The sequence below is a fragment of the Caretta caretta genome, chromosome 8 (assembly GCF_965140235.1).
Source record: "Caretta caretta isolate rCarCar2 chromosome 8, rCarCar1.hap1, whole genome shotgun sequence".
In the NCBI taxonomy this organism is placed as follows: Eukaryota; Metazoa; Chordata; order Testudines; family Cheloniidae; genus Caretta; species Caretta caretta.
In genome coordinates this window covers 90,536,377-90,562,307 of record NC_134213.1, presented here as the reverse complement: position 1 = coordinate 90,562,307, position 25,931 = coordinate 90,536,377, and the positions used below count along the sequence as shown (strand labels likewise).

At 43.3% G+C, this 25,931-nt stretch overlaps 1 protein-coding gene across 3 annotated transcripts in view; it reads left to right on the top strand.

Annotated features, from left to right (window-relative positions):
• The window catches only part of DNAJC6 (DnaJ heat shock protein family (Hsp40) member C6), a 90,844-nt gene that overhangs the window by 30,785 nt on the left and 34,128 nt on the right, over positions 1-25,931 (top strand). For all 3 annotated transcript variants that reach the window (XM_048861566.2, XM_048861567.2, XM_048861565.2), the window contains 3 exons: positions 23,967-24,117; positions 25,118-25,167; positions 25,288-25,436. In XM_048861566.2, the coding sequence (XP_048717523.1) occupies positions 23,967-24,117; positions 25,118-25,167; positions 25,288-25,436 (350 nt within the window). The remainder of the gene's footprint in view (positions 1-23,966; positions 24,118-25,117; positions 25,168-25,287; positions 25,437-25,931) is intronic.

Below are 25,931 nucleotides of genomic sequence, written 5' to 3'. Positions count from 1 at the left end.
GTGCCTTTTGCTGTCCCTGTAAAAATCTGCCCAAATTTGGCCAATTTATAAGTCTTTGGAAAAATATCTTAGTTTGTACATGCTCAGTAGAGAGTTGCTGCTGCTAAAAGATTCCATTTTCACTGAGCATGCGCCAGCCTTTCACCGCTCCTAGGGGTACCCAGACAGTGCATGCTTTAGTGAGAAATTTCTGTGATCCTGTAACTAAAAACTGTATCATAATGTATTTGTATATGTACAAGGGCTGCATACTTTGAGCAGAAAATAGTCCCAGACTGCCACCACTACAAGACTTCCCTATGTCATTATAATAGATTCACTGCTTATCTTTGTTCGAGAATAATCTGAACGACCAACCTCCAGAGAGGAATCTTAGGCTATGGCTACACTACAGAGCTTACAGCCGCACAGCTGAACAGATGCAGCTGTGCCACCATAGCGCTGCTAGTGCAGAGCTGTAAACCGATGGGAGAGAGCTCACTCATCGACTTCATTACTCTAGCTCCCACAAGCGGCAGTAGCTTTGTCGGCGGGAGAAGCTCTCCTGCCGACATAGCGCTGTCCACACCAGCGCTTAGGTCGGTGTAACTTATGTCGCTCAGGAGAGTGGCGTATTCACATCCGTGAGTGACATAATTTATACTGACGTAAGAGGTAGTGTGTACACAGCGTTAGAGTGGACTGAACTTAGAACAAGGACAAAAATGGCAAAATTAGCAATGGAAGATTTGAGCAAAAGTGGAAAGAGACCTAAAATATAAAACTATCTGATATGGAATATGGCGAAGAGTTTATGGATGGCTGAAGGTGGTTAGAGAATGAGGAATAGGCAATGGAGGAGTAAAATGAGCTTCTTGCTTCCTCTGTGACATATAGTAATGCTCTCTCGCACTAACAAGCTGAATATTGAAAGAAAATGAGTAACAGTAAGAACACAATAAAACTAATGAAATTGCTGTTCACATTAGTCTTGTACAGTTCTTAAATTATTCATAATCTGAAAATTATCTAAAATCCATTGAAAGTGTAAAATCAGGATTTCTTTAACTGCTTTAAATTTGCATACCCACCAATCAAAACCTTGTGTGTTGGTGCTTACTCCTGACTGAGTCAGGAGAGAGACATCTCCATATCACTGGCAATGAGATAGAGTATCTCTCAGACAATGTCTGCTTTGTTCTGTGCTCTGCATTTTTAAAAGAGAAGGTTCCATTTCATAAGCCTCTTTGTTTTGAACACTGAATAGCATGGCCTGATTCTTCTTGCATGTGATGTGGCAGTAGCTTTATATACTGTTTTTTCTGTTTTAGTTTTAGTGTAAACTTTAAAAACAAGTTTCATGGCTTCAACAAGTTTCAGCATTTAATCACTTTGACTACCAGCACATTTTTCTCATCATAATGTAAATTTCACAAACAAGGAAAATCTTTCATGCGGTATAAATAAACTTGATTGACCAATGGGTGTGGGGGAGAGGGGAATTGCTCACAATGCAGATGTTTTGCTCAGGGTACTTGTAACACTGGGCTATTTTGTACTTCTCCCTTAAAATATCTGCTTGTTGTTGTGAAAGAATATTGTTTAGATAACGAGGAAAACTTGTAAAGTTCTGAAGAAACAGCAGTAATATTTCCTAGAGTTCTCAAAAATGTCATGAAGTTTATATGAAGGCAGTCTGATTATAAAACCTTAAGGCTTTACTCAGAAAAAAAAATTACTTATGGTCATTTTGTGTTGCTTTTATAAATTAGTATACAAATGTAAGGATTATCCATGAAATTTATAATGCTGTATGTTTACATGAGCTGGCGGGGGATGATGACTTGAAATTGAAAGAAACTGAAGAAAAATTACATTTGCTAAATTTAATTGCTAGAATATTCACATGTAGCACTTTTCATTGGTAGATTTCCAAGTGCCTTACAAAGGAGGTCAGTATCATTATCCCCATTTTACAGGTGGGGATACTGAGGCACAGAGAAGGGAAAGTGACTTGCTAAAGGTCATCTAGTAGATCACTAGCAATGCCAGCACTAGAACCTGACTCCCAGTCCATTGCACTAGCCACTAGGACGTACTGTCTAGGAGTGGACGTAGCCTTTCTGTACATTAGCAGTGACTGCATAATAAACAAAGCTCATTCCTGCAAGTATTGAAGATTTCTCTGATAGTCTCTATTACAATGCATTGTCCTGCATGGCAAGAACCTGCAACAATGCTCTGCACCTTTCAATTTATACGTGGCCACCATGGCCAATACTTCAACTTCTTATGCACAGAATCATGTGTTACTATATTCAAGAGCTCTATTTTAGTTACTTACATAGCCCCCATTACCTTAATATCTAAGTGCCTTGCAATCTTTTAATGCATTTATCTGCACAACACCCCTGTGAGGCAGCCTATTCTCCCTTTCAGGCAAAGTCACTCATGCCCCTACAGGAGAGAATAAGGCCCAACAACTTTTCAAAAGGAGCTACATTATTTGTAAAAGTAGACTGTCCAGGAACTTGCCTTTGCAGTCATTGAAACCATTTGGGACATATATGAAGTCCGGAGGCAGTTTCTGCCTGATGTGTACAGAACTCCAGATAAAAGTTGTAGCCAAAACATGATGACAGCTTATTTCCTGGAAGTTACAAGTTTAGTAAAATCAGTATTTGGACAAAATATTTAAATTGATGTAAATGCTAGGGATGGGTTTGCAAGTTGCTTATTAATACTGCCTCATTTGAGTGATCAGCATTCCTGGAGGCTGGGTGATCCCTGACTTTGGTTTTTTTAAACTAACATTTGTCAGGGATAGTCTAATCCCACCTCAGTGTGGGGGGGATGGACTGGGTGACCTCCAGAAGTCCTTACAGCCCTGCATTTCTGTGACTCTATAATTCACACAGGACATAAAGAAATGCCTCTTTTTTGAAAATGAGAGATAGGTGAATCTCCCTTTTTGGAAGTGTGTGTATGGGGAAAGGTTCTAAAAATAGGAACTGTAAAAGGTGTGAAGTGTGTGGAAGAGTAGATAAGCTTGGCACACGTCCTGGAAGGCTACACCTGCACTTGTGACTTTACACCATTACACGTGCCTTGATGTGTCATAACCTCCCTGTTGCCCATATCCGAAATCTTGAAGCATGTTGCTGAATGATAGCACACAGAACGAAAGCTACATGTATGAGGGATTGAGTAGGTACATGCCTCTGTTGTGGCATGGCCCCATATTAGCCCTGTAGTGCAGTGCCGAAATGGCCAGTGGGTGTGTGCCAGGTCATGGGTATCGATAGTCCTCCAGGGCTATTCCCACAGTGCATTAATCCCTTTACATACTGCTTACCCTTACCCAAAGGCATAAAGGACTCAGACTTGACCCGCCCCCCACTTTCCATTGCCAGGGTATAGCAACCTGTGCTGAGCACTTCAGATCAGTTCTCCCATGAACTCTATGGCTCAGGACAGGTGACCACGGATCATGTTCCAAGAGCTGCCTCTGGTCTCTGGAACACACGTGGGTTTTGATCAGTGTGTGCTCGGAGTACACCGTCCTCCACAGTTTCGCTTGGATCAGCAGGAACATAATCCTCTAACAGGGCCTTTCATGAAGGCTGGAGGAGACAGGATTCACTAGACTCCAGCCCATTGCATATGAAGCACCCGTGGCTCTTGTAGTGGAGAGTGAAGGACTCAACGATCACTCCAGGAGAGGACCAACGACTTGCTCAGAATCCCATGAAGCCCAGTAAAGCACTCAATGGAAGCTATAATAGATTCCTAAGGAGCAGTCCTGTGCCCCTGTGTCTGTGCAGTTCTTGGCCGGCACTCTGGCAGTGCTGTCCAAGGAAAGTGGAGGGAGGATGGGGATGGGTTCTGAAAGGCCCCCAGTAAGGAAAGAACAGTTTCATGACACTGATGGTTGTGTAAACACCCCACGACCGTTTCTTTCCCCTTCTGTATAGGAGCTGCATGAAGCAGGGTTTTTGCTTGCTTGTATATGGGGCTGTCTAGGTCCTGGAAGGGAAAGGGAAACATATAGTTGTCCAAGGAACATCAGAGCAGTCCAATCCCACTATGACCATTTCAAATGGTTATTACCATTCCCACTCCCTCCCTGGTGTCTATCCTCTCCCTGTGCTGAGCCACCCTGCAGAAGCTGTGGAGTGTGAGCGTAGGTGAAGCATCCCTCCAGCACTTGCACAAACACAAGGTCTAGTCTCTTAGTAGCGGAGAGGTGACTTGCTTGCAGGGTTAATGCAAAAGTTCTGGGAAGAAAATACACTTGAGGTTTGACTGCTTTCCTGTCCTGTTCAAAGTGGTGTGCTGGACTTGGGTTGGACTTTCTGGCAAGACAAAGGGTTAGGTGGAAGTTTTTCTCTGGCCCTTTTCCATGGGAACTCTGTCTGCTCGTTTAGAATACGATCAGTTTCCTCTTAAATTCCCTCCTAGTGCTCTCACATAATTCAGCAAATTTAGTGTGGCAAAAATTCAAGCTGTCCCTTCAATTTTAAGGGCAGGGCAAATGGGCCTGGACTACCTTCATAGCTCACTCAACCCCTCCATTCAGCAATATGTAGAGGGGTGAGCATTAGCAGAAACATCGCTCTGGCAGAGGTACCTCCACCACACTGGAAAGTCACTTCTTCATTCCATTCCATGAACACTGCTATGATCTCCAAATGATGGCCAGCCTTTAAAGAAGAAATAGGTAACCAGTAATGTAATCCCTGAAAGGAACCAAACTCCTCCTCAACCATTCCCATGATGCACTGTAAACCATGGAACATTTTATTAACAGTACTGCTGGTATTTTACCACTTTGCCCTCAGCTCTTTCGACACGGGCTGCAAAAATAGTCTGAAGGAAGGAGACTGTAGCAGTTGCATTCCTGGGATGCTAAAAGGCATCAATATTGTAGCCTTCGGCAGCACTGTTATGTTATGTGATGGAATTGCTTAGGTTTCTCCAAAGGAGAAATGAAATATAATGCTAGCTTTCTCTTTGACTTACCAGGACATTCCCCCTCTAATAGGGAAACCATTCTGCTGGGAGGGCAGCAGTAGAGATAGCAGATGGAGGAGGACTCTGGGGGACTTGTGGATTGGCGTTGACAGCAGGAGTCAGGAGCAGTTTGAATTCCTTAGGGCAAGGGAGAATTGGGCTCTTAAGCAGGAGGAGGCACTGATGAACTGATTCACGGAGCAGAGTATGCCCAGATGGAATGGGACCATGCACACATGCAGTCACTGGTACAACTCATACCACTCTGGGCCTGCCTGCTCGATGCCATGGCCTCTGCTCCTCTCCAGAATAGCCAGCACCTCCTGCTCCTGCTACTCCTCTTCCTCCCCCAGCCACCCAGGCTACTGCTGCTGAGGCAGTGAATCTGACCATTGCTGCCGGGGAAGAGCATGCTGGACACCCAGCACATCTTCCGCTGGCACCTCTCAGGGGAACCCCCCCCGCTCCCCAAGCATTAAAGAAGGGAATGAGGAGCCCAATCCAGTCTTTGTCACCCAGCCTGAGTGTGGCCCCCAAGCCCATGCAGGAGACATCCCTGTTTGTCCCCCTGCACAATGATCTGCACCTATTCCTCCCCCATCAGGCCATGAATTGGTGTGGTGTGATGCCTGAGGCTTATTCCCAAGAGACTAATGATACTGGGTTCAAGACCACGGTTTGAGACCAGGTCCTGAGAGATCTTCTAGGCTGCCAGGTGGAGGGTTGGAGCATGGCTGCTCCCACAAACCAGATTTGAGACCTGTGGGTCATGACACCATATAGTTAGTTTCCCCATCTGTAAAATGGGAATAATGACACTGACCTCCTTTGTAAAGAAATGTCTTTGGGATCTACTCAGGAGAGATCCCACAGGACTAGAAAAGGGCATATATAATACCTATTTATAAAAAGGGAAATGAGGACAACCCAGGGAATTATACACCAGCCAGCTTAATTTTGGTACCCGGAAACATCATGGAACAAATAATTAGGCAATCAAATTTGTAAGCACCTAGAAGAAAATAAGGTCAACATGGATTTGTCAAGAACAGATCATGTCAAACCAACCTAATATCCTTCTTTGACAATGTAAGAAGCAGAACTTAAATTCAGCCAGAGCTGTCTGGAGTAGAGCTCCGGTAAATATTTTCCAGGGTTGAAGCCCCAAACCTGGCACACCCCCCACGAAGCTGAAGCCCCAAGCCCTGAATGGGGGGAAGCATGGGCAGCTTCTGGAAATAATCTGTGAGAATTTAAGCCCTGGTAATAAGCCTTGTAGATAGAGGGGAAGCAGTAGATGTGATATATCTCAACTTTAATAAGGCTTTTGATACTGTCTCACATTACCTTCTCATAAACAAACTAGAGAAATATAGCTTAGACTAACCTAGTGTAAGGTGGTGTGCACCTGATTGGGAAAGCATACTTAGAGTAGTTATAAATGGTTCATAATCAAGCTGGAAGGGCATATTGAGTTGGGATTTGTCCCTGCAGGGATATGTCTTGGTCTCATTCTGTTCAGTATTTTCATAAATTATTTGGATTTTGGCATAGAGTACACATGGCCAAGCTCACTGGCCTTCCAAGCCACATACAACAATCTTCAGAAGTTTGAGAGCCAGAGCACGTCTGCCAGGAGCCAAGGCTCAGGGCTTCAGCCCCACTCCTGCTGAAGTCCTGAGTCCTGGCAGGTGCGTCTGTAGGGCTGAAGGCCTGAGACCTTCCTCCCCTCTGGACAGAAGCTCCTACCCTACCAGCCCACTGCAAGGCGGAGGTCCCAAGCACCCCCCACTCAGTCTGGTAGGCACTTTAATGGTAAAAGAGCTGCATGTGGCTTGTGAGCCACAGTTTGGCCACCCCTGGCATAGAGTGTACACTTATAAAATTTGCAGTTGATACCAAGCTGGGAGGGGATGCAAGCACTTTGGAGGACAGGATTAGAATTCAAAAGACCTTAACAAACTGGAGAAATGGTCTGAAATAAATAGGATGAAATTCAATAAGGACAAATGCAAAGTACAGTAATCAATTGCGCAAATAAAAAATGGGAAATTACTGCCTAGGGAGCAGTATGGCGGCAAAGGATCTGGGGTTTATAGTGGATCACAAACTAAATGAGTTAGCAATGTAATACTGTTGCAAAAAAACAGTGACAAAAAACAAACAAACAAAATCAACCACCCATCATTCTGGGAAGTATTAGCCGGAGTGTTGTAAGCAAGAAGTAGTTCTTCCACTGTGCTCAGCACTGATATGGCCTCAGCTGGAGTCTTATGTCCAAATCTCAGGATCATGCTTCAGGAAAGATGTGGAAAAATTGGAGAAAGTCCAGAGAAGAGCAACAAAAATGATTCAATGTCCGGAAAACATGACTTATGAAGAAAGATTGAAAAAAATGGGTATGTTTCGTCTGGAGAAGAAAAGCCTGTGGCGGGACATAAGTCTACATAAGTATGTAAAAGGTGGTTATAAGGAAGAGGGTGATAAACTGTTCTCCTTAATCACTGAGGACAGGATAAGAAGTAATGGGCTTAAATTGCAGCAAGGGAGATTTAAGTTAGACATTAAGAAAATGTCCTAATTGTAACAGTAGTTAAGCAATAGAGCAAATTACCTTTGCAGGTTGTGGGATCTCCGTCATTGGAGGTTTTAAAGAACAGGTTAGACAAACACCTGCCAAGGGTGTATAGATAACTCTGAGTCCTGCCTCAGTGCAGGGGGCTAGACTAGATGACCTGTTGAGGTTGCTTTGAGTCCTACAGTTCTGTGATTCTAGGATAAGCGCTATTGTTAGGATATAGATATTCAGGCCTGTCTGTAAAGGCCTATACTCTAAGAATTTAGGTGTATTCTTATCACTTGGCTAGTGATAGAGGTATAAAAGAAAGAGAGAATCAAAACCACTGTCTGCCAGTGTAAGGGCCTTCTCTTACTGTGACAGTTTGTGGCCCTGTGCTTAGGCTCAGGCCTTTGGCTAAGCAGCAGAGGCAGCCATAAGCTGGGAAGCGAACAGTCACATCCTCACATTCCAAACTAGTCACATTGAAATAAGGTAAAAAGAAAAGGAGTACTTGTGGCACCTTAAATAAGGTGCTATTGGGCTGTTAGGCACTATCAGGACAGGATTGTATTCCTATCACCTCCAGAGAAAGGGAAGTGCCTAGAAAATGTAAAAGGAAACTTAGTTTGATAGCATCCTGTCTGGCAAGAACTCACTTATCAATAGCTGGGATGTGAAATCCTCACTTCTGTATTGTTTTGTCATTATAGTTCCCACTTTGCTGTTGTTCGTCTGTATAATCTCTGTCTGGTTCTGTGATTGTTCCTGTCTGCTGTATAATTAATTTTGCTGGGTGTAAACTAATTGAGGTGGTGGGATATAATTGGTTACATAATCATGTTACAATATGTTAGGATTGGTTAGTTAAATTTCAGGAAAATGATTGGTTAAGGTATAGCTAAGCAGAACTCAAGTTTTACTATATAATCTGTAGTCAATGAGAAAGTGACTGGGGGTGGGCATGTGGGTGTGAGAGATGGGAATGGGGGTAAGAAAATTGGAATCATGTTTTGCTAAAGGGGGAAATGGGAACAGGGAATGGGAGTAAGGAAGTTGGAATCATGTTTGGCTAAGGGTAGGAATGGGAACAGGGACACAGGTGTAAGGCTCTGTGGTGTCAGAGCTGGGAAGGAGGATACTAAGGAAGGAAACTGGAATCATGCTTGCTGGAAGTTCACCCCAATAAACATCGAATTGTTTGCACCTTTGGACTTCGGGTATTGTTGCTCTCTGTTCATGCGAGAAGGACCAGAGAAGTAAGTGGGTGAAGGAATAAGCCCCCTAACAGCTATGAGCAGCGGTATCAGAAAACACTGAGAGGAAGGAATGTGTGAAGCCCCTCTGCAAACCTTGCAGAACTGTTTTTAAATAACTTTAACAATGCTTCATTGCTCCCCATAAAGCACCCTGAAACAGAGCTGTTACCCTATAACAAAAACCATTGTTCAATGATGGCATGAAAGTACATATATACTCTCCATGGCACAAAACCACCACCAAAGGTGTTAACCGTGCAGGCCCCCCGCCCAATTACCTGCTTTCAGTTAGTACATTAACGTCGTCTGCAGGGGATCAAAACCCACTGAGGTTTATCACAACACAATTATGTAGCAATGTTTGATTGGGTTTTTCCAGCAGCACCATCGCGTCACACTCTGGCTGCACACTGATCCACAATGTGTGAGCAAACAGCATCATGATTTTCCAGGAACCAGGAGCAGTGTGCATGAGGGAGGGATCCAGCTGACTATAGATTTTGAAAACCAGATCTGTCCTGTGCCCACTTGCTCTGGAAGTATTCCCCTTTAGCATCGCACGTGTTATGCAAGCCATGGCATGCCATGATAATGTGAACTGTGCTGGCTACAATGGCATTCACGTGCATCTGCAGGCTTCGCCAATGAGCTTGCAGATGCCCAAAGGTGCACTCCAACACAATTCTGCAGCTACTCAGTCGGTAGTTCAAGTCCCTTTTTCTTAGGTTGGTGATGTTGGGATACAGCTGCATGAGCCATGTTAGGACTGGGTATGTGGGGTCTCCCAAAATAACTTTTGGCACAGAAACACTGCATATAACCACATAGTTTCTGGGCAATGAAGTTCCTTTTCCCCCCTCAATACAATCCTGAGCTCCTGGCATCATGGACCTTTCACGGGTGTCCAGCACTGGTGTTCATGAACTAACCCGAGGCCCACTGAGCCTTGGAGAAGAAATGCACAGTAACATTTTTGGTTCACATATTCACCGGCTCCCTTCAGGGGGCAAAGTACTGGGATTGCCCCCTGCATGGTTCAGAACTGCCCTCCCACCCATCCTCAGAAATCCCACTATAATTCAGGGACTTCAGTTATGGTAACCACCTGTGGATAGATTACAGTATGGACAATATAGCCAGCCTGCACATCCACCATCCCAACAGTTGACTTCCCAGCCCCAAAATGGTTTGGAACTGACCGGTAGCTGTCAGGTGTTGCCAGCTTCCGAGGGGCAGTCACTACCTGCTTCTGGAGTGGTATGCATTTCCAAGAATGAGTGGGCTTGCACTGGAGCGTTGGTGCAGGCTGCTTGCACAGCTCCGTGAAGGTCTGTTTTTTCTCATTTGGAAGTTATGCAGCTACTGGTCATCATCCCAGGACTCCAAGATAATGTGGTCCCACCACACTGTGCTGGTTCTTCAGGACCAGAAACAGCGGTCCACCTATGGGCATACTATTGCAATCCCAGCATTGAAGATATCTGTTCTGTGGGACTGCAGTGGATTATCATTCAGCCCCTTGGTCAGGCGTTTTTGGCATCTCAAATATTTCTGGACCCATTCCATCCAGCAGCCAGTACTGGACCACATGAACATTTGTCCCACGAGCAGTAGCAGAATGACATAATTCTGGACTTGCTTGATGTCTTCCAATGCGGTTTGGCAGAGGGGAGGGAGAACTGGGAGCTGCCATTGCAAAATGTGTGAAGGTGGCATACAGTACCAGCAACACACAGCAAGGCAGTTCCCAGAGTGTCTCCAGTGATGCAGAGGATTCTGGGACACTGTCCCTGAAATGGTGGTGCTATCGTCAGGTCCTGAAAAGGAGCAATGTGTATGTGGGAATATGCCTGTACCCAGTCTATACTTGTGCCCCAGCACAGCGTACGTGGACACTTGGTGCAGGCACAAAATACATGGGCTAGCAGTACATGGAAAAGTAGCCAGGGAAGTGTGCAAGTGTAGACATGGCCTAACTTGAGAGCTACCCTACCAGAGACCTAGCCTGGTGAGTACTGTGCCTACACCCCTTCAGTTTGCTGCTTCCAAACCAATTTGGAATCTTGGCTATATTGCATGAAATAGATTGTGTGTATGTGTTTGTATATATGGGTGGCTTCACTGTAACTGAAGTATGTGTAGTGTTACTTACAGGCCACCTCACTGGCTAAAACACAGAGGGAAATCCGCTGACCTGGTTAAAACTTAGCACAATGCAGCAAACACCTTCCTGCTTCAGTGTGCAGTAGTTAAGGGCTGAATCGCCAGTGTGGTGCTACGTGATAGACCCACACATTTGTCATGTAAATTAGCAATGTGCTTCAATTGCAGCAAGGGCGGTTTAGGTTGGACATTAGGAAAAACTCCCTGTCAGAATGCTTAAGCACTAGAATAAATTGCCTCGGGAGGTTGTGGAATCTCCATCATTGGAAATTTTTAAGAGCAAGCTAGACAAACACCTGTCAGGAATGGTCTAGATAATACTTAGTCCTGCCATGTATGCAGGAGACTGGACTAGATGACCTCTCAAGGTCCCTTCCAGTCCTATGATTCTATGACACCGGTATGTTTCAGTTGCTGAAAGGCTGTGAATCTGAAATAGAGGAAGAATGTGGTTGTACATTCAGGAAAAGAGAGGAATTCAGGCCTTAAGAGTGTAGGAAGGGCTTAAAATGCTGTTCTTCAGTAAAATGGGGTAGTGTACGTTGGAGGCAGCCTTAACATATGCGAACAGTAGCATGTTGCTAGAATTCAGTTTCTCATTGACGTCTGTGAATCCCATCAGACCTCCTACAATGACCGTGCATGATTATTCTCTTTAGCCAGGTACACATTTAATTATAAAACTTTCAAATACACTCATAGACAGTTATACAGATTGGGTACATTCATCACATTACAGAAGAGCCTGCAGCTCATACTGACCCCTCGACCTTCTCAGCCAGTGTTTGTATCCTGTAGTGTGTCACCCTCCCGTCTAGCATTCTTTATGCACTTTCTATTACTGCCACTTTGTCTGTTTCATATACTAATTACCTACTTAGAAAAAATTATTCTGTATCTTTTTTTATGTTCCTGACCCTGTCACTCTGTGGGAAAATCTGCAGGGCAAGAATTGGGCTCCTCAGCCACTTAAAAACCCTCTTGGCCACCTGTGACCCAGTCTCCTGACAATGAGGCATTTAGGGATAGCTGAAGACTCTTCAACAGCTTAGTGAAGGAGCATTTCCTTTCCATTCAGTAGTTGGTGAGCTGCATGCACCTCAATCATTACCCTGTACTATCAACCCTCTTCTAATGAATTTAGCTTCCCCCTATACTCAAGACCCTTTATTCTTCTGTCTTTAAACTTTGCTGTCTTCAAGATGATTATTGTAAAATGGCCAAACGGTGCACAATTCTCCAGATGAAGGAGTGCCAGCTGTTTTAACACTGTTATAATCTCATGGGATTTGTGATCTAATCATCTCTCTATACATCTCAGTGTATACTTGATTTTCTTAACCATTGGCTAATATTAAAATTGAACTTCAAGTTCCTGCTTGGTGGCATCTTCCCTGCCCCATTCCCTTTCTTGAGTTAGTGTCTGAATACTGGTCTTTTTTTACCTAGTGTTAAAGTTTTCATTTGTCCATGTCTAAGGTACTTTGTCTCATTGTCAGGCCTAGTGGTCAGAGTCCAAATGCCAGAGGCAAGGTTTGAGACCGAGTCAGCACCAGGCATCAAAGCTGAAGGGTAGAACCAGATTATCTGGAGACAGCAAAGGCAGGACTGGAGTGTGATTGGGTGCAGGGCACATCTAGGCAGGAGCAGGGGTTGGGATGAGATGAGCATAGGGAGGCAGAGAATTCACAGGTGTGTGCATTGAGTAGCCCTGATCCTGTGCCGCTGCTTTGCTGAAGAGCAAGCCACCTGACTGCCTTAGCCAATCAGGTTGTTCTGCTGTCGCCCAACTGTGCTCATTGACTGCGTGATGAATGGACAGATGCAGATGCAGGGCCTCAATCCTGACACGCACGCAGATGCTCCAGTCTCCCTTCTCAGGGAGTCAATACAGCAGATGTATACTGTGTGACATCTTTACACCTGGTGATGTAAAGTATGCGTGAAAAGTGGATGTAACAAAGTTCTCTGCCATGTTGCCATGTGCCTAGTCTTACCCAAGTTGTACCCAGTGAGCACTAACCTGTTACAAAGACCTTGTTTTAAATTTGGATTTTCAGTACATTTTATAAACCTTGCTAGTTATCTGTACAGCATAACATTAAAAACTTTCTTGAAATCTCAGTGAAGTGTCTACTGCTTTACTCCTGTGTTTTATTGTCACTGTGGGGATCTTATCAGATGTAGTCATGATTTCTTATTAATCCATGCTGTCTTTTCCCAGTCTGTACTTTTCCAGATGTTTTGTTTTGTCTCTAATCAGTGACTACAGAAACTTTCCTCATCTAAGCTTAGATATACGGGTATGCGCTATCACTCCTTGATCCCCTCTTAAATATATATGTAATTTTAGCTTTTCTTCAGTTTGTGTCGTCTTGTTGCCAATGAGGAATCTAATTTCAATTACAAATTCTTTTATTTTACCTGCAATATCTTTGCTCTTTCTGAGTTGTCCCTTGAATTTGCCTCAGTAGTTTGCAATTCTTTCCACCACCTCAAATCTCATCTCACCCATGTCATGGTGACTATAGAATTTATACACTGCTGTCGCTCTGTGCATTTTGGGATATCACGTGTTTTAAATTTATTTAACAGCTAAAATGTATCGGAAACCATTATATGCTTATTGACTGAGGCTAAAAGCATGAAAAAATACAATTTTACTCCTTGGTCCAGTGAAGAAAACATTACTTCACGCTAGCTTTTCAGAAGCTGAAGGTTCAGTCGTGAGCATATACATACCAGAATCAGCACTCTACTGATGCCTAATATGTAATACTCACAGGCTGGTGCTTTGATGTGTAATTAACCTTTTTTGAAGGACTAAGTTAGCAGGAATAAGTATAAATGACTTACCACAATAAAACTAACATGCTTAGGGGGTGCTGGTGCCATCATATATTAATTATAAACCACCATCATGTAGGAATTTAAGACAAAATTGTGATTAGGGATCCATTTTTAGATTGTGCCTGCACATCCTTTATTTCTCCCCCAACCTCCTCCCACACATTCATTTAAGCTCAAATATAATTTCTGTTTAATATCAGGATGTGCTGTGCCCACACCTTGACTACACTCTCCAGTTCTGATTGTCCCATCTCAAAAAGGATATAATAGAACTGGAAAAAGTTCAAAGAAGGGCAACAAAGATGATCAAGGGTATGAAATGGCTTCCATATGAGGAGAGACTACAAAGATTAGGGCTGTTCAGCTTAGAAAAGAGACGACTAAGGGGGGATACGATAGAGGGCTATAAAATCATGATTGGTGTGGAAAAAGTGAATAGAGAAGTATTATTTACAATACAAAAACTAGGGATCACCTGATGAAATTAATCGGCAGCAGTTTTAATACAAACATGAGGAAGTACTTTTTCACACAATGCACAATTAGCCTTTGGAACTCATTGCCATGGTATGTTGTGATGGACAGAAGTATAAATGGGTTCAGAATAGAACTAGATAAGTTTATGGAGGATAGATCCATCAATGGTTATTAGCCAAGATTGGCAAGGATGCAACCCCATGCTTGGGGTGACCCTACACCTCTGGCTGCCAGAAGCCCATCGGGGAAGATGGGGTGGATCACTCAAACTGCCCTGTTCTGTACATTTCCCCTGAAGCTCTGGTACTGGTCATTGTTGGAAACGGGATACTGGGGTGACCCAGAATGGCAATTCTTATATTTGTAATCACCGACTTGTCATTGACTTGGTGGACTCTCATTCTGCATTATGAAGGGAAATGGACATGATCAGACAAGTCAGATAAGTCTTTTTCCTTGTTTATTCCTGACTTTGGGTTTGAGAGGGAGGAGAGAATGGGGTGTAGCATAGAGGTAAATTGGTTACGTTACCAGCTTCCTACAGCAGTGGTTTTTCAACTTTTTTTCATTTGCTGACCCCTAAAAAATGTCAAATAGAGGTGCAGATTTCCCCTTTGGAAATCCGACACATAATCTGTGGACCCCCAGAGGTCTGTAAACCACTGGTTGAAAACCACTGTCCTAGAGAATTGTCTCACTTGCAACCTTCAAAAAAGTGTGAATGTTTACTGATAAAGGAATAGTTGGGTGATGATCTTAATGTATGGCCATTTTACATGGAACTGTGCTCCAGCAATATACTGGTTATTTTCTAGATGAATGTCTGAGAGAATGCATCTGTGCTTTGATAGATGTAGACTGTAACTTCATAAACAAGTGTTAATACCAAGAAATATGATAAGTCACTGCCTTTTATAACTCTTTCTCTAGAACAGTACCCAGAAAAGTCATTTACTTTGCAGCTAATCAAAACTTTCAGTTAGAACCCTCTCTCTAATCAAAATTAACAACAATTGTGCTTCGTCAAAGGCTGTGTTCCCTTACCTATTACACAAAGTAAAACTATTTCCCCATGCTTATTTTTTCCCCCTACTATTACTCGCATCTTCTTGTCAGCTGTTGGAAATGGGCCGTCCTGATTATCACTACAAAAGGTTTTTTTTCTCCTGCTGCTAATAGCCCACCTTAACTGATTACTCTTGTTATAGTTGGTATGGCAACACCCATTTTTTCATGTTCTCTGTGTAGATACATATATCTATATCTTCCTACTGTATTTTCCACTCCATGCATTCAGTGAAGTGGGTTTTAGCCCATGAAAGCTTATGCTCAAATACATTTGTTAATCTTTAAGGTGCCACAAGTACTCGTTCTTTTTACCTATTTGTGTTACAGTAGGACCTAGATGCCCCACCAAGACTGGAACTCGTCATGCTAGCCATTGTAAAAACAAATACTGTATCCCTGTCCCAAAGGGATTACAACCAAAATGGAGAAAACAAAGGGTGAGAGGCAGAGAGTTGTCACAGATAGTGACTTGCCCAAGGTCACATGGCAGATCAGTGGGAGAGCTGGATATAGACCTCCAGGTCTCCTGACTCCAAATCCAATGCATTATCCACTCAACCAGTATTTCTCAAAATTTTGAAAGTGGAGCCCCACTTCAGGAGAATGTAACCAGTTGCGCTCCCGCTTGTGCTGTAAAGGCCTACCCAAAAGGAGGGATCCCTCAGTGTAGATTGTGTAGATCTTCTTGCATTCCTAGACCAGCAATGAAACATCAACAGTGTTTACATTGTACAGTATCATCGGCATTTGAGTTAGCGCGCATGGGGAAAAATGAGGCAGGTCACACTGCAGCACAATTGTTTCTCAGCCTGTCTGCAGACCCGAGTGGACATCACTGCATTACTTCCACTCAGGTCACTTTTTTGAGGTTTTCTTTGCAACCTTAATAACTAGAGACTTTTTCTAAAGAAAGCTGAGTCTCTGGAGAACAATTGAGACATCTCTGTGCCCTCCCCCCCCACCTCCACTCCAGGGTGGGGGTCAGGGGTACACTCTCTACTTTACTTTGGGAAACACTGCACTAGACCACGGTGCAACAAACCTCTTTCTTCTGCTATATACAGTCACGGCAGAGCAACCACAGGCTGTTGGCTTGTTAGCTGACTGCCCCTGCAACATTGCTAAGCCGCTACATCACAGAGCTGCAAAAGTTGTACAATTTTCAAAGTTCACTTTGCAAGTCTTGATATTTACTAGAACTACAGGAATGAAACCTTTGGAGTTGATTACTGAGTTCTGCTGATCTACTCTGTCAGAGCACATCTTGCTCATGGGCTATGTTTCTGAGAGGGACTGAGCACCTCAGGTATTGCTTTATAATAGCAATACATGTTTTAATTTTTGTAAACCTGTACTTGAAGGATTCTGGGGAATCTAACAATACTGAAAATCTAACACAAAAATTAAAAGGGCAGCTGGATCAAATGAGCAAAAGCTATAGCTTAAATATTTCTTCTTTCAAATTTTCTAATTCTTTAGAAGCAGGTTTTCTAGGGTCTAATCTTTCCTGGCTGCCTGATAGATTTATGCAGGTAACTTTCATCAATGTGAGTGAGTTCCATTTATAAAACTACCATGCACTTTAGTGCTTTAAGTGTCTCTTTTAAATTAGATGAATCTCGGAGGTGCACAGCATATAACTGATCACCTCCAATTTGCAGTTAAAAGTAGGCATGGGTAAAGGATTATCTCTAACACTTGTTAGATTTTGATGGCTACTCTTGCAAGTATATTTAACAAATGCAGCGCTTGCAGCTCTTAATATTATCCATTATCAGTGTCTGAAAGGAGTCACCTGTGCAGAGAAGTGTCCTTTAGAAATACCAATCACCTTCACAATTTAAGTGTGGGTTTGTATCTTTCCATTAATGTTTTTAAAATGACTTGAGATCCTCTGATGAAAGGCACTAAGTGATAAGCATGGAAGATAGCGTCAAGACTCATAGTCTAAGGAAAGAAGTGAATTAGGAAATCCTCAGTTCTAATCTCCATTGACACTCTGGCCTTGAACAAGTCATAATTTAACTTTCCCCCTTCTGTAAAAATGGGGATAATAGTGAAGCACTCAGAAACTTCACTGGCTTTATTGGTAGCTCTGGGGGCTCAGGGAAGGCAGGATTAGACCCCTTTTTGCCTATATCACAGAGCTGTTGTGTAGCTTAATGTTGAAGAAAAGTGCTGGATCATAATTATAGAAGTTTTCGTATGTTTTAAAAACAAAACGAAATGACATCCCTGACGCTGCCATGGTAATGATCTGCAAAGTGAAGTACTTTTGGGGGAATATGTGGCATAAAGAGCCAGAAATTTGGAAATGGTCAGGGAACTGAAGTCTCTGTGCAAAGTCAGTAGAAGAACTAGCTGAGCTCCTTTAAGTATGGTGTCAGACTTCTGTCATGGAACCCTGTATATTCATTAGAGCATTTAATACTTTCAGAGTGAAAGCAGCACTGATATATAGAAGAAAATGGAAATCTTCCATTTTTTTTATTTTTGAACTGATCTGTAGTTCCTGCTCTGACTTAAGTTATATTCTATTTTATTGCCACAGTAAATTTAACATATACTCTGCCATCAATTTACAGGAGTCACCACCACTAGGGGAAACAGGAAGATATTTTTTTCTCAGCATACGGCACTGGAGCATACTCCTGGGAGCTCCTTTGTTAAAGTTTTGCCATGATATTTAAGACACAATTAAGGTGACTATGTCTGTGCTTCTGGTAAAGTAACTCCCTCTTTGGATACTGCTAATACTAAATTATTCCTGAGAGTGATTGCTTATCCATGGGTATTATGTAATTTTTATAAAGCCCCAAAGATCCCTCCCCTCCTATTCTGAAATGGACCACATTGCACCAGGAGGGAAGACACTCCTGATTCTTTGGAGGAAGTGAGTGAGAAAGGGTTAACTTGCTACCAGGACCACAGCTGTCTGCTCTTCTTGCAGGAATCTGCAAGAGAGCAGGGTGGGGTTAGCCCTGGAGGCTTGGTGACTATTCAGTCTCTCTCAAAAGGGAGCAGAGAGCATGTGCAAGAGTGCAGGGAAGAAAAATGTTCCTGGACTGGGAGCTGTGCTATGGAGAGGACCCTAATGATCTTGGTAAGCTGAAGGAAGACTGATTCCTTTGCTTTCTTTCTGTGTACTTCTGTTTGCCTTTGCCTTGGTTTGTGAGTTGTCTGAATGAAGGGTCTTATCTGGCTTAATTTCCTGACTTTGCATGTCTGCCTTCACCCCCCACTTCAAGTTAAATACTGTCCTATCAACGTTAATATTCAGACTAGCTCTTGGAAGTTTGCAAAGTGCATTTTAAATGCTTGTTTGCTTAATGGCTTTTTGTTTCCTTCCTAAGGTATAAGAAAAAGCCCTTACTGAAATGGGAAAGTGTCCTAGCCCTGCACCTGTTGCTGCCAGCACATAGAATCATAGAATATCAGGGTTGGAAGGGACCTCAGGAGGTCATCTAGTCCAACCCCGTGCTCAAAGCAGGACCAATCCCCAATTTTTGCCCCAGATCCCTAAATGGCCCCCTCAAGGATTGAACTCTCAACCCTGGGTTTAGCAGGCCAATGCTCAAACCACTGAGCTATCCGTGGCATGCGTCCTAGCACACTGGGTTTCTCACAGGCTGAGGTGACATGCTTGTGGAAGCTTCCTGTCAAAATATAGGCAACTCATCTCTCTCTATCCTCTCGGTCACTCTCCTAGTATCTGTCTGCAAACACACTGTATAAGAAGTGTCTCTAAGAACCCAGCGTTCAGGGAGGATGTAGTCTCGTATGTAGCGCACGGGATTGGAACCAGCAGCTCTGATTCTAGTCCCAGCTCTAGCAGTGACCTTTGCACAATAGGTTTAACTAACCTGCTGTGGGCCTGTTGTCGTTTTTCACTCTTAAGACTTCTTCCTCTTCTGGAGAGAGACCAATAATTAAATGGCTCTAGAGGAGCATAAGCAAGATAAGACTGATCATAAAGGAATTGAAACTTGAAAGAGAAGAAGTTTAAAGGTGAGTGAAGGGCAGTAGTTCCTAACCCTTGTGTTGCTGTTGGAGAGACCTCGCTGTCTAGGTACTTAGGTGGCCCTCATCACTGTAGCATCAGTGCTCCTTGGTCATTAATGGTTTTTATCCTCCTCATGCCTCTGAGGTGGTGGTATTCCCCATTTTACAGATGGGGGAACTGAGGCACAGGGTAGATTAAATGACTTGCCCAAAGTCACTGAGGAAATCTGTGGCTGAGCTGGGAATAGGGCTCAGGCCTCCATCCATTAGGCCATTGCTCCTCCAGTCTATCCCGTTATGCCAGACTGTGGTTCAATAGCACTCTGTCTGTTCCTTTTCTTCCCTTCTGACTCAAATCTCTTTCTCCTCTTGTCTTCCTTCCACTTTGAATTAATTGTTCTTCTTTGGTCTTCTCCTCTGTTGCTCCTCCTGTCCCTTCCCTCCCCAAAGGATATCTGCTGCTTGATGCCTGGGGAGGTCCATTGGTGTTATCTGGAGACCGGGACACCTGCTCTCACAGTAAAATGGGATAGTGTGAGAGTAGAAGCAGAAAGCGTGGAATAGGGCACTGCTTCCTGCACCTTTAATCCTGTACACAGATGGCTCCTGTGGCCAGCTATATTTAGATGCTGTATCAGGAGCGAGGCAAGAAGGTGAGTTTCAAGGCGCTGCCCATCTCTTTACCCACAGCAGCATATTTGCAGTGGTGAGATGGAATTGATTTAGGGTCATGGAGCTTTCCCTGTGACCCCCGGCACCAGTTTGGTGCCATCTAAGAGAAAACGCTGGGCTAGGGATCTATGTTGGTTCCCCAGTATGATGCAACTTCAGCATCCCAGCCAAAAATGGGCACCAGTATTCCAGGAGTTGTGTTTTGTATCTCTGTGAGGCATCCAGGGCGCAGAACTGTTCCCCCTTTTTAAATGTCTTTGTCCACCTTTTCAATTGCAGTCAGTCCACTCCTGCATGAGCGCCCACTCTTTTTAGAAGGCTCCCTTTTATTTGACTTTGCACTGATTTTCATATCTTTAACTGTTCTATAGCATTCTGAGTGCCTTGCCTTATTGTAAGTGACTGTAAAGGACACTGCCAGGAGCAGCAGCACATCTTAAACTTTTTTCAGGGGGGAGCAGAGAGGGCGATCTGAATGGGGGTTTATCCATTTTAGTTGGTTATCACACGGGGATTATCTAGGACAAGAACCAAGCAGACACCTGATGCAATGAGCAGAAATTTAAAAGTAACAACTGCACCCCTTTTTGTAGGTTAATCTAGGAGTGGCTGATATCCCATATGGTAAGGTGCCTATAACTGTAGCAGTGCTATATTATGAATAACTGGTATGTATGCCTGGTCATATGGGCGCATGGTGTCTTCAAAATGAGAGTTTGCCTGTTGAAAACAAATGGATTTTTTTTCTCTCTCTCTGACAGACGAATGTTTGAACTTGTCAACTAAATGAACCAAACTGTCACTTTACCAGTCTGAGCCACTAATGTGGAAATCTTAAAAGTGAGAAGATGGGGGGGGGGGGGGTGAATTGTCATTGCTAATGCAGTTTTTTTTTTTTAAAGGGGAGGCATGTTAGCTTCTGTTTCACTAGCATTTCACATCACACTTGCATTAAAAACACTATTAAAAGTTTCATCATTATTAGGAAAAGTAAAAAGTCATGGTTTGCAAAATACCTTGACTAAAACTTGTATTGCAAATAATGACCAAATTATAAAGAACTAGAAGCTGTCAAAAGTGACAATCTCTCTAAAATACTTAAGCTTTTCAGTGACTATCCAATAATTGAATTAGTAAAGGTTTCCTGCTGCATACAGAACAAAAATCTCATACTCTGCAAGAATCGGTTCTCCACAAACAAGGATAAGATCACCAGACAGTAATTTAACACCAGGTCAAAGTTAACTGGATTGCTATGAGTAAATGTGCAGAATATTGGATTGAAGGCCGGGTGCGATACCCCTACCAGTCTAACTTGCAGGGGTGTATTTTTATGAAGATACACTTGCACACTCCTAACATTGTAGAATAAAATGTTACTAGATTTTAACACTGAATTTCACATCTATGTTTATGAGCTTTAATTAATAATTCTAGTATTGTTAAAGCACAAGCAAATGGGCACTTGCAATGCAATTGGTCTTTCCTGGGGGGAGTGGGGGGAGGAATCTCATGGTCTTGTGCAGCAGCCTAGTTCCCCACCCTGGTAATGTACAGTCTGTGCAAACAACACTGCAAAATGTGCCTGCTATCTTCACATATTAAGAAGGATGCTTATTGCCAAATATGAATGATCTTGTATTCTAGTTTTTTTCCCCCCCATAAATAGAGATTCTTCCGAATGCTGAAAGAACATTATGCCACAAACTGTGCGTCCCTATCAAGCATGTGTCCATCTGTTGAGCTGTATGTTAGGTTCTGAATCATTCCCTCGAGTATTCAGAGAGCAGCTTATATTGAGAGGTGTGCCCTTAAACGCAGCTATGATCCTTGGTTGTTGATTGTCTCCATTAGAACTGCACCAGGGCTACTGATTATGGTTTTCAAAACTGTTAATTAGAAGACTAAGTGGAGTTTTAGCAGAGATTATCAATTGGATCTAAGTTGTTGGGGAGCTTTTTTTTTTTTTTTTTAAATCTGCTTAATTCCTTCCTCAAACATTCTGATCTCTTCTCTTTTTAAATGGAAGTTGAACTGTAGGTACAGTACAGCTGAAGTTCTATTGATGATTTCTTCGTCTACAGAACAGAGTTTTGTAGATAGTGGTTAGGACACTAAGGGCTTGTCTACACTACGCAACTTTTAGCGACAAGGCTGTGTCGGCACCTAGAGCACCCGTGACACCCCTTAGGCTATTCCCCCTCCCCAAGATTTAGTCGGGGTATATAATACTAGTCATGGACAGATCACTGGCTGTGAATTTTTGTTTACTGTCTGTGACTAAAACGTAGCCTTAATTATAGATAATCAAAGGATTTTTAAATCTTTTGCTAGACTGATGCTTTGCAGTTCAGTTGCAGAATGAAATAAAAGAACCCGTGTACTGCAATCTGTAACACAATTGGAAGTCACTTCCAGAACAATACTCTCAGCTGGAAATTAACAGAGATTCTGCATCCATAACAAAGCTTTTCACAACTTAATTATTGAGGATTACAATAAAAATAAACATCAAATCACTTATTTTATTTGTGCAATGAAGGACATACTGTGTATAAGAACACATTGCGTCCTACCATGCTAATACTCTGTCTTGTTTTGCTCTTGAAGATTCACTTTATCACAGCATTAAATCACAACTGTGAAGACATGCCTCTTCTTATTGTTTACATTACATTAATGCCCCAATCTAGTCCAGGGCCCACTATGCAAGCTGCTGAACAAACATATATGGCTTAAAAGACCCACAAATATGGTCTTGCCATCCCTCAGTAAAATTGACAAGCCTGTCTTGCCTATTGACAATGGATATTGCCAGGAACATGTAACCCCATGACAATCTCCATTCCTAAGATACCCTGTCTGTGAAATGGGATGCCGACTATCTCCCCTCTTGCATGTTGCATGTATTGGGAGGGTGGAAGGCAGAGAATAGGAAAGTTATTGGTTTGTATTTCTCCTAGGAGACTAGATGTTCAGGGATTGATAATTGGGAGACAGAGCCTGTGACTTCTGAAATGCATTCAGGCTCGTGACCACGTCAGCTGTGATAAGAGTTGCTGTCTAATAAATATTTTAGCCTGTCTGAAAGAGATTTCATGGTAGAGAAGTCAGTTATAGGAAGGGCAACCTTAATGGAAACTGAATTCTGCTTGTATCTTGAGGCTGGGTTAAGGCAAAAAGTAGCCTAGCTTGTTCTGCTCTTGCCCCTACTGTGCCAATTCTATAGACCAGGGGAGGCCAAACTTCAGCCCTGCGGGTGGCACCTGCTGGGGCTCAGGGTTTCAACTACTTTTCTTGCTGCCTCTCCCCAAGGAGCTAAATTAATGACCCCTCCCTGCAGCTCCCAGGTGTTTGCTGCTGCCTCTCCATGCAGAGCTAACAGCTGGGAGCTGAAGGGAGGGGCCATGGGGGGAAAGAGGGGGAGTGTGCCTGGGGGTGTATGTCTCAAGCTGTTGGGAGGACTGAACATTCAAATTGTGCCCCCCTCCCGCCCCTTTACAGTTGGCAGTTGTCTCTGGCAGAAGCCCCTAGCCCCACCCTGCCGCAGGGCAGAAGCCCTTAGCAGCTACCCCTCCCACCCCCCCAAATGGTAGGTGGAGAATGGTGGGGTGGATCTCTGGGAGGCTTCGGGAGCTGCAGTGTAACTGCAAAAGAGGCACAGTTTGGCCACCCCTGCTATAGACTGTCAACCTGATGCCTTGCACGCAACGCTAGCAACTTCTAAACATCTTCATCTTGGCCAGCAGGAGTGCTTCCACAACTCTGAAAATAGATATTTAGCTGGAGACCAGTGAGAGTAGCCTGTTTCCTGATCTTAAGCAAAGCACTCGGCTGTGTTACCATGAGGCTAAAGCAGAGTGCCTGTTGGCAGCATGTTCTTTGTTCTGAATGAGTGACATCTGTAGCCTTTTTTTTTTTTAAAGGGGCATCATCGCCAGACATGGAATCCACCTATGGGGGAGGCTTACTAGACATGGTGAAAGGAGGAGCAGGGCGACTCTTCAGCAACTTGAAGGATAACCTTAAGGACACCCTAAAAGATACCTCTTCAAAAGTTATGCAATCTGTTGCCAGGTATAGTACAACCAAAGCCTCTCAGTGCAGGTAAAACAAAAACTGTAGCTCCAGGATGTTAGTGGGAAGGAAACTTTGTTCTTAACTGGCATTGGAAAAAGAAACTGGTCTTTTTCCAGGTTATCTAGAAAGCTTTTCTTTTATTTGTTTGATGTGACTTTTATGAATGAATCGGTCTTATAATTGGGTATATGGTTTAAATGAAGCTAAGGCCACTAAAGCAAGATTTGTAACCTTGGGATGAATGAATGTCAGAGATCCTGAACATTGGGATGGGCATTTCCTATCCATTCTCTTCTCCAAGTCTCTCTTTAGTACTCTTACCTCTATATCCCTTATGCGATCCCACTTCTACCCTACGTTTTTGTCTTTAAATACCGATTCTCCCGACTGACTGACCTCTGTTCCCTCACCCATCCTATTTAGCCCCCCTTATTGTTCCCATCCTTAAATCCATTCTTGACCACTACCTTTTAAGAAAATTTTGTTGACTTGTTGTACGCTGTTGATCACTGCAGCTGACTGCATCTCAACTAGGCACTGTGCTCTGGTGCCGCCTTGTGGTGCACACTGTCTATTCTGGGATAACTCTGAGGTGGCAGAGCAATTGTTCATGATCTTAGGAGTGGCTTTCAGGTGTCTGTGGAAGTGACTGACTGTTCAGGTTGCTGAAAAATTTCCATTAGAAATTGGAGTCAAGGCAGCTGATGATGATAAAGTGGAGGGTGTTCTTTTTGACAAAAAGTAGACAATGGTGTAAAGACAACTGGGTATATAAAAAAGAGAGGGTTGTTTAGTCCATTGTTGGAAAGCAATATTTTAAAACTCTCTGATTCTGTCTTGTTTAGACTTAACTTCCAAATGTACTACTAAGTAGTTTGTCGCCCCTTGTTATCCATTCCTAATCTGAAGTGAGTCTTCGTGGAGAAACATTGTTGTCTTGGCTTCTGTATATAGGTGTCTATGTTAACAAGTGTCTTCCCTGCTTTCTTTTCTTTAGTTACGCCAAGGGAGAGCTAGATATTTCTTATGTTACCTCAAGAATCATTGGTAAGTGTCAGTCACTTGTGTAAATGAAATCATGCTGTCTGCAGTACTCAGTGTTTATGAACCAACTTCTGAACCCTGTTGTGGTCCATACTCACTCTTGTGTGTGTTTGGTCTTGACAGTTATGTCTTTTCCTGCTGAAGGGGTTGAACTGGGGTTCAGGAATCACATTGAAGATGTGCGAACGTTCTTAGATTCACGACATCCTGACCACTACACGGTCTTCAATTTGTCACAGAAGTCTTATCGTAGTGCCAAGTTTCATAACCGGGTAAGTGCTTTCTTCTGGGATACCAAAGCCCAGGATCACAAACTTTGGAGGACAGTCAGCAAGAGGTCTCTGAAGCAATCTCACTCAGTTCTTACAAAACAAAGGGGGCAGGTTCTGTGCCTCCTAAGAGGCAGAGCACAGAAGGCTCAGGGAGATGGGGACCAAAGGTGGCTTTAAATGCCCATTTCACTCCCTGGATTCTGGCCTACTATAGGGCCTCAAACAGCCCCTGGCATAAGTTAAAGCCGCCCTTGAGGGCTCTGTGCTATGGCATGTACCTGCACTGGAGCTTGCAATGGGAGGGACTGTAGGGGTACTTAAGTTGCCGCTATGCTACTCGTGACTCCTGTACAGCTGCTAGAAACTGCTGCAGAGGAGTGAGGAATAAGCACTTTTTCAGAAAATTTTCCAAGAGAATGACTTATCAGTCTATTAACACTAAGTTTTATATACTGACTGAGTTGCACAACTCTTTAAAATTGTAGTGTGTATGAA